This window comes from Ursus maritimus, unplaced genomic scaffold (genome assembly GCF_017311325.1).
Source record: "Ursus maritimus isolate PB19 unplaced genomic scaffold, ASM1731132v1 scaffold_5, whole genome shotgun sequence".
Taxonomy (NCBI): Eukaryota; Metazoa; Chordata; class Mammalia; order Carnivora; family Ursidae; genus Ursus; species Ursus maritimus.
In genome coordinates, this window is record NW_024426663.1 from 34,869,682 (window position 1) to 34,882,941 (window position 13,260).

Here is a 13,260-nt window from a genome sequence, read left to right on the forward strand (position 1 = left end):
GAATACAGAAGCTTCCATCCTCAGAGTTGGGTGTGTCACCCTCCCATCGAGGACCTGTTCTCTTACCTGGAGGCTCCCTGAACCCTATACTCTTGGGTATTTCTGGAGCCTTCCTCTGGCAGGCTTCATGGATCATTAACTCCTTTTCCAGTCCCCTCCTCTCTCTGGAGCATGGGGGTGGGGCTAAAAAGTCCAACCTTCTAATCAGGGCTTGACCTTTCTACTGACCAGCCCCCACCCAGGAGCTCACCCAGAGCACCCAGGAGCCACCCACCTCACTAGAACGAAAGATGCTCTTAGTGTTCCTACCAGTTAGGGATTCATCAGGGTATCTGGAGCTAAATACCAGGGGAAGGGGGGGATCTATGTAATTTCTATTATCTCACACCTAATTACTTAACACTGATCCATTTAAGAACATGTTCAAAACCATCTGATTGTTTTAAGGAAACTGTCAGTCAACGACCCAACCCCGTCCTATTTCCCTATGCTCATTTATGCTAAGAAAAACTAAGGCACTCCAGAAGATTAGAAATCTCTTAGGAAAACAGTTTTTTAAAAATGGTTTATGAGGAGGAGAAAGAAAGACTGGAAAAAAAAAAAAAAAGACAAAACAAGCAAAGGAAGAAATATGCAAAGCCTTTGGAATATCCTGAGTCTTTACATCTAACACCATAGGTAACTCACTCTTGACCCAGGAATTTACATGTTCTCCCTGAAGAAAATTAAAATTCAAGTTATCAACTGTTTGACTTCGAATATACACTATCTATGAATAATAGTTGCTAGAACTCCCCCCATAGTTGCATCAGGTTGAGGGGCATGAATTTTGGACAATCATTACTTTTTGTTTCTGTTAATGGAATTTTTTAATACAGTGCCAAAAAATAAAAAATAAAAAGCCCCAAACACCTGTGAATGTTTATTTTAGCCAACAAGGACCCTTCTCAGGGTCATGTCCTCCAGAGATCCAGTTCAAAATCCGAATTATATTTACATTTCACAGATGTACTTTGACTAATGAGGAAATACAAGCTACGAGGAAGAAAATGGATTCAGACGGGTAGAGAGGTATTAAGCAACCAATCCTTCTAGTAATGGTACCAAGATTTCTTTCTGAGCAAACACTCCTCCCCCATTTTCAGGTCATATTCTTTTCTCATCTTCTGAGTCCTCTTAGCCAGTCAGTCCTCTGTCTGCTTCAGCCCATGTGGGATGGGTTTTCTGCCGCCTGCTACTAGGGAACCCTTACTAAGAGGATAAAGCACGCGGCCAGGAGGTGGCAGCTCTGAGGCCGCTGTGGGTGCCGGTGCCCCATCTGAATGATCTCACGCAGGCTTTCAGGTGGGGGCAGCCAAGGAAGGCTAGGGCAACCAGCCTCAGAGAGGGAACACTGGCTCTAGCTCGGCAAGACAACGTCGACGTGGGAAACAAAGGCAAAAGAAAATGCAGCTTAAACTGCAATCTCCTCACAGCCTGCAGCCCACGGAGAGACACCGAGACCCGCAGTGTGACCTTCCTCGAGGAACTCGCGGCTGCCCCAGCGCCGCGGGCGGCTTACCTTGGCCGCAGCTGGCCCCTCGGGGTCCTGAAGGCCTGGCTTCCAAATGCCTTCGAGACCTGCGCTACCCCTCACCCGCACAAATTAAAAAGGATACCGTCAGTCCCTCCTGACAATCCAGTGCAGCTGCTTCTGCCCGCAGCTCCTGTCCCGTGAGCAGGTGGTTTTGGAAGAGAGGTGACGTCCCGTGCGGTGCAGTCCTGAGCCAACGACCAAGAAAGAATTCCTGAGATGTCTCTGGTGCAAACTGGTGGTTTATTAAAGCACGGGGACGGGACCCTTGGGCAGAAAGAGTCTTGGGGAGTGGCTGCTGCTCTATACTCGGGAGTTGGGGAGAATTCAAGGGAGGTTTCAAAAGAACTTTCACACGCTAAAGAGGACCGACCCGTAAGACGCCCACAAGGTACTGAAGTCCTTGCCATTGGCAAGGCTGTTTTCCCCTCTAGCAGGGCGTCATCGCGACGGCAGTGGACAGGGTCCTGGAGACGGTCTCACGTGTCCCACCCGGGAGTGGGGGGAGGTGGCAGGTCAGCTGATGCCTTCTCCTCAGCCAGCCTTCCGCTCCCTCGTCAAAGGTCTAGCCAGGATAGGAGGCCCCGACTCCCCCGACGAGGCCCACGCTCGGGACTACGTGACCAGGCTCACAGAAATCCCAGACGCGGAGAGAGGCTGAGGCAACAAACCCAGAGAGAAGGGAACAGAAGACGGACGTAATTTTTGAATGTAGGTGAGGTTTGGTGGGGTGAGGTCCGGAGCTGACGGCCGAGAAAGAATTCCTTTGAGATGTCTTTGGTGCAAAAAGGTGGTTTCATTAACGCACGGGGACAAGACCCGCGGACAGAAGGAGCTGCTACTCGGGGGCTGGGTGACTGACAATGCACTTGGAAGTTGGGGGAAATGAGGAAAAGTGAGGTTTCCAAAAGAACTTTCATATGCTGAAGAGGACCTACAGGATACTGGAGGTCTTGCCACCAAGTTCAGGTCGTTTTTCCCTCTAATAAAGCATTGACATTGAGACAGTTGGGAGTTTCCTTCTGGAAGTTAGGGATTTATAAGAAAAAAGCATTCTTGTCAATAACCTAAGACATTTTGTAACTGAGGGAGACTCGAGTCCGGCTGGACTGTGACCTGTTAGCCATTTGTTTTCCCTTCCCTTAGCATTAGGGCAGCCAGGAGTACCTGAGGAATGTCACACGTACCCCACTAGGGAGTTGGGGGGGGGGGGGGGGGGGGTTGCAAGGTGTCAGCGTATGCTTGCCCTCAGCTCGCCTTCTGCTACCTCACCAGAGACCACCTCGTTACGACTTAAATGTCAGAGATGAGATACCCCTAGGACAGTTACAGCTGGACCACTAAAAATTACCCAACTTCAAAGGAAAAGTAAACACGGTTCCATCAGTGGTAGAGACGTCAAGAAGATTTCAGTTCCCTGGTCAGTTTTCAATAAAAAGCTGCCACTGAAAGCCCTCAATAGCAACCCATTCAGGACCCCTCTCCGTCTAGAGAGCTTTTTCTTTCCTTTCATTTCTCACCTTCACTTAATAAACTTTCACTTCACTTCACCCTTTTGTGTCTGATGTGGGAAACGAAGGCAGAAGAAAAATTACTGAATTTCCTTACTACCTAGAGCCCACTGACAAGTCCTCAAAACAAGGAGAGTGACATTCCTCTAGGAACTCAGCTACCTCGATACTGACACCTTCCTAAGGGCAAAAAGCAATCCTATCCGAACCCCCCCAGGGAGTCTACTTGAACATAAAAATTCCTTTAGAAATTTCCTGTATCTCTACCTCCCAAGATACATGTTGCCCATCACCCCCGAAGCATATGACCCACCAATAAACATTTGAAGGGTCCCGCGAAGGAGTTTCAACCAAACAGTAATAAATGACCTTTCCTAACAACAGCCAGCCTCCTCAGGATCCTGGAAACCTGGTTTCCCAAATACCTGGGAGGCTTATGCTGTCCCTAACTCCCTCCCAACCTTAGGATATATAATCACCACCCCTCCCGACCCCAGTGCAGCTCTTTCTGCCCACGGGTTCTGTCCCCGTGCTTTAATAAAATCACCTTTTTGCACCAAAGACGTCTCAAGAATTCTTTCTTGGCCGTCGGCTTCGAACCCTAACGTTCTTCTCTACATCATCGTCCATAAGATTCATTTTTCAACTCCGTGAGACAAGAACCCTGCAATCCTGCAACAGTGTGATTTTCTTCACTCTGCCAGGAGAAAGGTAAGGGGAAATCAAAGAAGGATAGATGAAACAAACAGAATCCCATGACAAAAAAGAATGCCACCCCCTTGTAATTCAGGTATGAGTGATGTGGTTTTGGAATATAGGTGAGGTTTGGTGGGGTGAGGTCCAGAGCCAACGACCAAGGAAGAATTCTTGAGACGTCTTTGGTGCAGAATGTCGGTTTATTACAGCACGGGGACAGGACCCGTGGGCAGAACGAGCTGCTGCACCGGGGTTGTGAGGGGCGGCTGATTATATACTCGGGAGTTGGGGCAAGTAAGGAAAAGGGAGGGTTTCAAAAGAACTTTATATGCTAAAGTAGATTTACAAGATCCTGGAGGCCTTGCCATAGTCAAGTTCAGGTTGTTTTCCCCCCTCTAGCAAGGCATTAACATTAAGAGAGAGTGGGGAGATTCCTGGAAGAATGTCACACGTGTCCCACCCAGGAGTGGGGGGTGAGGGGAGGTGGCAGGGTGTCAGCTTACGCTTTCTCTTCAGCTAGCCTTCTGCTCCCTCATTAGCACGTCATCTAAAGCCAACTTGTGAAAGCATTTGCTGTTATCATTACCAGGACGCCAACAAATCCCGAGTAGCTTTGAATATACGGTGCAAGTTCCTCTAAGGATTTCTTACTTTGAAGAAATTCACATCCAAACTCAGTAAATGTAATTAAAATTTACCTCAATGCTATGTAGAGCGGTCTTAAACCTTTAACTGTGGTGATGGTTACACAATAAACACTAAAACTTCATGAAATGTACACCTTTAATGGATGAAATTTATCATGCTTTAATAAAACTCAAATTTTACCTCAACGCTTACTTACGAGACTCATCATTATTTTCATACAATTCTTCCTTCTTTCTTTTTCCCCCGACGTGTACTCAGTCATTCGTTTATTTCTCACGATGTGCGCGCTCCAGCCTTGAGTCGGCCGGGACGGCTCATGGCTCCTGGTACAGGTCCTTACGTGGCCACGGTTACAGACAACTGCATAGTTAGGGGACCACGCACACAAGATAAACAGGAACCCTAAAACCCCCAAGCCACTCCAAGATGACATTCTGGGCGGGGGGGGGGAATTCTTCCTTACTTCTATTAGTGACAACGTGTATAATTTAAAAATTCAATCTTCAGATTATCTTTTCTCTTGAAACAAAATAGAGAATACAATTAAAGAGATTCTGACTTACCAATATATACAGGCTGGAGGGTGTTGTTTATTTGTTGAACTATGGTTAGTAAATCCAGCTCCTGTGGTTATGATGTGGGACACTAAGGCAAAAAGAAAAATTTCATTACTACCTACCGCCCACGGTCAAGTCCTTGAAACAGGCAGAGTGACATTCCTCTAGGAACTCAGCTGCCTCGATGTTAATACGTTGCTAAAGGAAAAGACAGTCTTAGCCCAACCCCCAGGATCCTGTAAGTCTACCTGAACATGCAGAAATTCCTCTGGAAACTACCTTTATCTACCCCCTAAGATACATGTTGGCAGTCATCCCCCAAGAATATGACCCCCAATATACATCTGAAGGGTCTCATGACTCAGTTTTTACTTCACAGTAATAGATGACCTTTCCTAACAATAGCTAGCCCCCTCAGGATCCTGGAAACCTTGTCTCCCAAATGCCTGGGAGGCTTACACTATCCCTAACCCCTCCCAATTTGAAAATATATGACGGATCTCTACTCAAGACCCTAGTGCAGTGCCTTCTGTCCACGGGTCCTGTCCCCATGCTTTAATAAAACCACCTTTCTGCACCAAAGACGTCTCAAGAATTCTTTCTTGGTCATCAGCTCCAAACCACGTTTCCTACAGCAGTTACGCATAAAGTTACCGGGAGTAAGGGGAATTGCATAAAACAGTACTATGCAGGTTTCCTCTGGTACTCAAAAGTAAAGCATTCCCATTTTCATAAACCAAAATAGAATAAAGCAAAGAAGCTATTATCATTAAATAATACAGAAAACTTTTTGAGCTTAGGTTTTTCTGATACCTTAGGACACATCTTGCTAACAAATGCACAAAATACACGAAGATGAAGCACCGATGCTCACAGACAGGTCAAAGCTGCGGCAGCTTGACGCAGAGACGCCGAGTGTAGTTCCCAGGAAGGGGCTCGGGGCGCTGCTCTCGTGGCCCGGACAGCACGGCACTAGAAGGAAGGGCTGCAAAACAAACGCGGAGCCCTACTTTTGCTTCCTGCCTTCTTTATAAAGGGGAAAATCCTCTCCGGATTTCTTTTTTTACATTTATAGATTTATTTTAGAGAAAGAAAGCACAAGCTGGGGGAGGGGTGGGAGAGAAAGAGGAAAAAGATTGAGAGAGAGAGCAGATCCCCCGCTCAGCTCAGGGCAGAACCTGACCCAGAGCTCGGTCTCACAACCCTGAGATCACGACCTGAGCTGAAATCAAGAGTCAGATGCTTACCGACGGAGCCCCCCAGGCGCCCCCAGACTTCTTTAGATTAGAAAAAACAGCTACTGGGGCGCCTGGGTGGCACAGCGGTTGAGCGTCTGCCTTTGGCTCAGGGCGTGATCCCGGCGTTGTGGGATCGAGCCCCACATCAGGCTCTTCTGCTATGAGCCTGCTTCTTCCTCTCCCGGCTCCCCCTATTGTGTTCCCTCTCTCGCTGGCTGTCTCTATCTCTGTCAAATAAATAAATAAAATCTTTAAAAAAAAAAAAAAAAAGAAAAAGAAAAAACAGCTACTAATGTAAGTCTTTCATTGAAGCGGCTTAAATACAAACTTTCAAAAAAACAGGGATACTTGCATTTCATCTGCTGAACAAAACACGACTTCTAAGAATGGAAATTAGTGCGCTGTGAGTTGAGTGTAGAGATTACTTACATATATAAACTTTAAAAAATGGAAATTAATAAATTTTGAAATTTAAAAAAAGAGCATATTGAACACCATTTACAAAATACATTCCTATCCACAGAAGTGAAGCTATTTTTAAACTAACTTTTTAAAAAATTCCTCAATTTCCAACGTTAAGGGTCCTAACGGTGGTGTAATAACGAGTATCTGGGAGTCAAGAGGCTAGGTTAGCCCCAGTTCCACCACCTACAGGGATGTGCTCTCCCCTCACGTCAGAGCAAATTAACTAGCAGGTGAGTCATTTCTTTCTTCAGGGCCACCACCCTCCGGACAGCCCGAGTCCTCCGTTTTTAGGTGTACAAAGCTCTCCTGGTTTCCCCCAAGTCCGTACATGTCCCACCTACCACAGGACGGACAAACCACATGCTTGGTATGGACTTAGGAGGCAGGCAACACATGGTACTTTCTTACACACTACAATACAATCAACTTGTGTTAATATTTATTTGAGAGAGAGCAGAGAGTACAAGGGGGGGGATAGGCAGAGAGAGAGAGAGGGAGAAGCAGGCTCCCCGCTGAGCAGGAAGTCGGATGCGAGGCTCCATCTGGGGACCCCAGGATCCTGACCTGAGCGGAAGGCAGACACTTAACGACTGAGCCACCCAGGCGCCCCCAGCTTGTGTTTTTCAAAATGTAGTACTCAATAAATTTAAGAGTATACGTAGACATTTTGGCCACCGTTTATAAAAGAACTTATAAAATTAAGTCTAACTAGCTAACAAAGACAACCAAACAGAAGCTTGGAGAGTTTCATTCTAATTTCAGCTCTGAAATTTACTAACCACGTGCTCACAATGACCAAGATGAAAGGTGGAGCAGTCATCTTCCCGTAACACATGGTAGTTTTTATAAGGCGTTGGTAGCCTGTACTTTACAATCCTTACAACCGCACAGTCTGCGTGACCACGTGCGTGTGTACGATCCCCACTCAGGGGCAGGAACCCGTCTAGGATCGGGCACCCGGGAAGCAGCTCTGTGCGCCTCCTACGCCTCTGCACGGCCCTCCCGCCTGTCTTATCAGCAGGCCTTAGCCCCTTCCGGCTCGAAGGCTGGTTGCTGAACTGGTACTTCTGCTTCCTACCTTTCTCTTAGCCCAAGGTCAGAGAAAGCAGACCAGCATCATTCCAATCAAGATGTGCAACTCTAGCTGGTGCTGGTCACACGACGGTCTGTGTGCAAGGTGCCACTGGGAGCTGTCCTGTGTCTAACAACCCAGCGACACGAAGCACGGTGGCTCTGAGTGGGAGTGAAGCCGGGATACGGCGCAAACCGAGACAGGTGCCCAGGAGCCATGACCGCCGAGTCAGGGCTCATACTCCTCGGGGACACGGCCATGTGCGCTGTGCACGGTCAATACTGAGTAGGACTGGTTGAGTCCGTGTCTATTCTGATGGGTCAAGGAGCTTGAGTGACCTTCAAAATACTTAACCATCTGGTTTCACGCAAACCTTTGACTGTCTCAGCTGCTTTTCTCCCCCTTTCCCTCGTCCTATTGTTCCACCTCCTTCCCCCTCCTCCTGTTGCCCTCCTCCCTCCCACTCCCCTCACTTTCTTTTTCAACTACAAGATATATTTGTTTCCAAAAATTTAAACCAGGGAGAAGTGAAGTGAAATGTGAAACTCCCTCTCCACTCATCTCCTGACAAGCCCAAACCCAGAGAGATACCGACCGTTTCTAGCTTTTCGTAACTTTCTCTATGCATCTTCGAACAAGTCCACATACAGATTAAGTGGTTTTACACATTTTTTTTTTAAGGCTTACACCACACATATTATTTCGCCTATTACTTTTTTCACTCCTCGTAGCCAGCCTTCAGATTCGGTGAGTAAGGCTGTCCATGTGCAAGATGACTTCGCAACGTAAGTAACTGCCCGATTATTCTGTCATTGATCTATGATCCAACCAGCAACTTTTTCGCATATAGTAGGTGTATGACAAATATTCATTACAGAACGAGGATATGAGCCCGATCACACTGCTAGACCCAAGTAGGAGCTTACAGGAAATACACAAAGTAGAAAAACATGCTAAATGACAGCAAAGAAGCACATTCAGCCAAACCTGGAGTGTCGAGAATTTTTACAGGACACAGCTTCTTCAATGAGTGAATGAAGAGAGAGAGACACACACAGACAGACAGACGTGGGGGAGGAAGGAATCTATAAATTAAAAATCTTAAGAACCACAACAACTAAATGTAACATATAAACCTTTTTTTAGATCCTGATTCAAACTAGCCAACTTAGTAAAGAGAGAGAGGTGGGGGATGGGGACATTTGAACACGGGCTCAGATACTTGGTGATATCGAAGAATTGCAATTAATCCCTTTTTTTTTTATTAGGAGAGTAGTACTGTTTGTTTTTAAAGATATTCTTATATTTTAGGGTTATACACCAAGAGGTCAGCAAATGACATTATAGGATATCTAGGATTTGCCTTAAAATAATCTAGTTATTAATTCTGAGGAAAAAAGTGGGTGGGAGATGGAGGAAGTATGATTTGGTCTTGTGTTGCTAAATGTTTAACTTACTGCTCTACTTTGGTGTGAAATATCCCAAAATCAAAGTTTAAAAAAATGTTAATGCAATAAATCTGTATTTGGGAGATACAAAGCCATGTAGAAAATACTACTCAATCTAGAATTTAAAATAATTGAAACAGGGGCACCTAGGTGGCTCAGTGGTTTAAGCGTCTACCTTCGCCTCAGGTCATGATCCCAGGGTCCTGGGACTGAGCCCCACATCCTGCTCCTTGCTCTGTGGGGAGGCTGCTTCTCCCTCTTCTCCTGCTGCTCCCCCTGCTCGTGCTCTCTCTCCGTCAAATAAATCTTAAAAAAAAAAAAAAAATGGAAACACTTCATTTTGGAAGCAGGAACTAAACAGCACTGTAATAATCAAAACTCCTGAGTTTTTTAAATAAAACATTTGCATGTGGTATATATTCAATAGTACATGTAACCATTTGTAAGATTTTATTTTTTTTTATTTTTTAAAGATTTTATTTATTTATTCGACAGAGATAGAGACAGCCAGCGAGAGAGGGAACACAAGCAGGGGGAGTGAGAGAGGAAGAAGCAGGCTCATAGCAGAAGAGCCTGATGTGGGGCTCGATCCCATAACGCTGGGATCACACCCTGAGCCGAAGGCAGACGCTTAACCGCTGTGCCACCCAGGCGCCCCCATTTGTAAGATTTTAAATCTTGTTTTGCTTTCCAACTTCCTTTATACACCATTTTACATCATCCCCATGAAAATTACTTTTTAAAGACTTTTTGAGAGAGAGAAGCGAGCACAGGCACAAGCAGGGGGAGGGGCAGAAGGAGAGGGAATCTCAAGCAGACTCTGCATTGAGCGAAGTCTGATGATGGGCTTGATTCCAGGACACTGAGATCATAATATGAGCCAAAAAGCAAGCTTTAGATGCTTAACCGACTGAGCCACCTAGGTGCCCCGAAAATTATTCTAATTACGGGAGATCCAAAACCTCTACTTGGAAAAACAGATCTTACTCTGATATAATAAAACATTTAAGAAACTATTTTAAAACCATAGAATTCAGGGGCGCCTGGGTGGCACAGCGGTTAAGCGTCTGCCTTCGGCTCAGGGCGTGATCCCGGCGTTATGGGATCGAGCCCCACATCAGGCTCCTCCGTTATGAGCCTGCTTCTTCCTCTCCCACTCCCCCTGCTTGTGTTCCCTCTCTCACTGGCTGTCTCTATCTCTGTCGAATGAATAAATAAAATCTTTAAAAAAAAAAAAAACCATAGAATTCAAATTTTTAACAATGTAATCAGGCCTTTCTTGAATAAATTCTGGAGTGTTCCAATACTAGATAGGGAAAGATCAAAACTGAAGATGCTACTCCGATGACTCAGGTTTAAAAAAAAAAGTACAAGCAAAAGATATTTATCTACTTACTCGGGGAACCATCTGGCATGTTCCTTCCAAGGATCATCTCCCTCTTTGCAGTTTCCTAAACATCCACCACAGGAAACCACAGCACAGGGTCCGGTTCAGCTACATGTGAAGGACACATGCAGAGTGCCCAGCAATGGGACGGGATAGTGCAGGAGATGTGTCCCCAGGAGCTCACTGCTCCTTGCATGAGGGAGAGGCACTCCAGCGTCTCTGTCCACACCCTCCGTGGCCGCATCTCTACCCGCAGCCGCATCACCCCTCGGCCAAGGCCATACTTCACATACAGACTGTCAGCTGTTTACATCCACACTCCATTTGGTGCCTAAGGCTGGCGTGTGGCCATCTGAGCTCTCAGGGCCAAAAGAGCTGGGAAGCAGAGAAACCCCAGCACTCAGCAAGTAAAGCACCGTTACAAGACCTAAGTTGTAGTTCTGCCGTGAAGCTTCTGTGCAAACAGGCACATTTCTTAAACTCTTTGAGCCTTAATAAACTCAACTGAGTTGACACGGGGAAGGGGCACGTTGTTGGATTAGAATTAGTGCTTAATTTGCGTTTAGTGCTTAATTAGAAGTCGTTCCTAAGTGATTGCTGTTACTAAAATTCTCATTCACTTCTGTGCTAACATTTACGGCATGGAGAGGAGAATTCAAACATAGTGACATTTTCTAGAGTGAAATGTGCCCTATACATTAGAGTTAGGGAAAAGATCAGAACACCCCGAACCCCCCCCCCAGTACTGCAGCAATTAAAAGAATTAAAGAAAGATGGAGGAAAAGCTGAGGAATGCATAGGAAAACTGGGGTCAGGTTGACCTCATGATTTTTTTTGGAGGGCCTTGAGACTGCAATCAGTATTGTCTAAGGTCCAAATTTAAGGAAAAGTAACTTACTTTATAATATATTTGGCAAATAAACTGTTTTGTACAATGAGTTCAAAGTAACTGAAGTTGAATTGTAATAAAACAGACCTTATGCCTAACAGAACACATTTAACAAGTGAAAAAAAATTCACAGAATATTGCAATTCAAATATGGAAACTAGGGGCACCTGGGTGGCTCGGTGGGTTAACCTCCACTCTTGATTTGGGCTTAGGTCAGGAGCTCAGGGTCCTGAGATCCAGCCCCCCTCACCCCCACCCCGTGGGCTCTTGTCTGGAGGTGAACCCTGCTTGGGATTCCCTCTCTCCCTCTGCCTCTCCCTGCCTTAAAAAAAAAAAAAAGAAAAAAGAAAAAAAAAAAGACAAATATGGAACCCAAACTTAAAACTCCAGGGAAATTCTTCAGAAAATGACTTCAGGGGCGCCTGGGTAGCTCAGTTGTTAAGGGTCTGCCGTGGGCTCAGGTCATGATCCCAGAGTTCTGGGATGGAGCCCCACATCGGGCTTCCTGCTCAGCAGGAAACCTGCTTCGCCCTCTCCCCCTGTTTGCGTTCCCTCTCTTGCTGTCAACTGAAAAAAAATCTTAAAAAAAAAAAAAAAAAAAACTTCAAAATTACCTATAAAGACAAAGCCAGCAGCTGAGAGGTCCCTTGCAGGCACCGCTTACATGGAAAACGGCCGGTTCTTGGAAGATTCCAGTCTCCCTTGTCTCCCTGGAACCTTGCTTTGTCCCCTCTCAGCTTGTTCTCTGGATTCTTCACTCAGGTCATACTGGGCAATGTTACCAACACCGCTGCCCAAAAGGAACCCGCCATTGGATGCACGTGCTTGTGATCTCTACGGGGAGTCTCCGGAAGCGAGCACCACAGAGGACTGAGCCGCAGGAGAAGCTTCTAGGCCCGGGGAGTGACTCCCAGCGCTGCCACCTCCCCGGGCGCCCACACTCTTCCCTGCGCATTGGCGCGTTGAACCTTCCTGCATCGTGTGCCTTCCGCTCCCCTCCCATTTGTGCGGCTTCCCGAACCGCAGCTCCGCGGGGGCTGCAGAGCGCTCCGGCCGAAGCCCCGCCGAGGGGCCTCTCCACCCGGCGGCCATTTTCTGAAAAGCAAGCAAAGCGGCGTGATGAACACTTCTACGTGGCTTCCTAGTCCCCAGACTTCCTCTAAAGATTTTAATTATTTGAGAGAGAGCAGGAGCAGGAAAAGGAGGAGGAGGGGGGAAAGCAGACTCCCAGCTGAGCAGGGAACCCCACACGGGGCTGGATATCAGGACCCTGAGCCGCAATCAGACACTAAACCAACTAAGCCACCCAGGTGCCCCTAGTCCTCCGACTTCCGTCACCCTGTCCACCAGGGCCTCCCACCAGCACGGTCATCTCCGGAGCCCCAACTTGCCTGCTTGCGCTCTCAACACGCGGGCCACGGGAGCGTTCTCTCGATACCCACGCCGGAAGTGGGAAGGTGCTGCGGCGGGGATGGTTTATGGGCCCGTGCCTTTACCCGGTGCAGCTGATGTGCAGCTGATCGAGGACTCGCCCATCTACCCGCTGTGCTGCAGAAGCTGCAGCTAATTGTAGATCTTGATTAAGAGCAGGCCTGCGGGCGCCTGCGTGGCCGCGACGGTTAAGCGTCTGCCTTGGCCTGGGTGGTGATCCCAGGGTTGTGGGGTGGAGCCCCACACGCCGTCAGCGGCAGCTCTCCTTTGGCATCATGCTCCACCCAGAATGTAGGGCCCAAGCTTGGTGGACTCAGCGGGCGAACTAAGGCTCTTACTTTGTTT

General features: G+C 47.1%; 1 protein-coding gene and 1 long non-coding RNA gene across 2 annotated transcripts in view; both read right to left on the minus strand.

Moving 5' to 3' along the window:
* The window catches only part of LOC103663871 (NLR family apoptosis inhibitory protein), a 24,154-nt gene extending 11,134 nt beyond the window's left edge, over positions 1 to 13,020 (minus strand). Inside the window, 6 exon segments of the mRNA XM_040622692.1 lie at positions 1,562 to 1,625; positions 10,605 to 10,676; positions 12,149 to 12,296; positions 12,299 to 12,319; positions 12,322 to 12,579; positions 12,981 to 13,020. Coding sequence (XP_040478626.1) covers positions 1,562 to 1,625; positions 10,605 to 10,676; positions 12,149 to 12,296; positions 12,299 to 12,319; positions 12,322 to 12,579; positions 12,981 to 13,020 — 603 coding nt within the window.
* On the minus strand, positions 4,664 to 6,018 carry LOC121100712. The gene is made up of 2 exons (XR_005832477.1): positions 5,799 to 6,018; positions 4,664 to 5,073 (listed from the first exon to the last, which is right to left on the minus strand). It is a non-coding gene; the product is annotated as an uncharacterized LOC121100712 (long non-coding RNA).
* Positions 13,021 to 13,260: the final 240 nt, after the last annotated feature.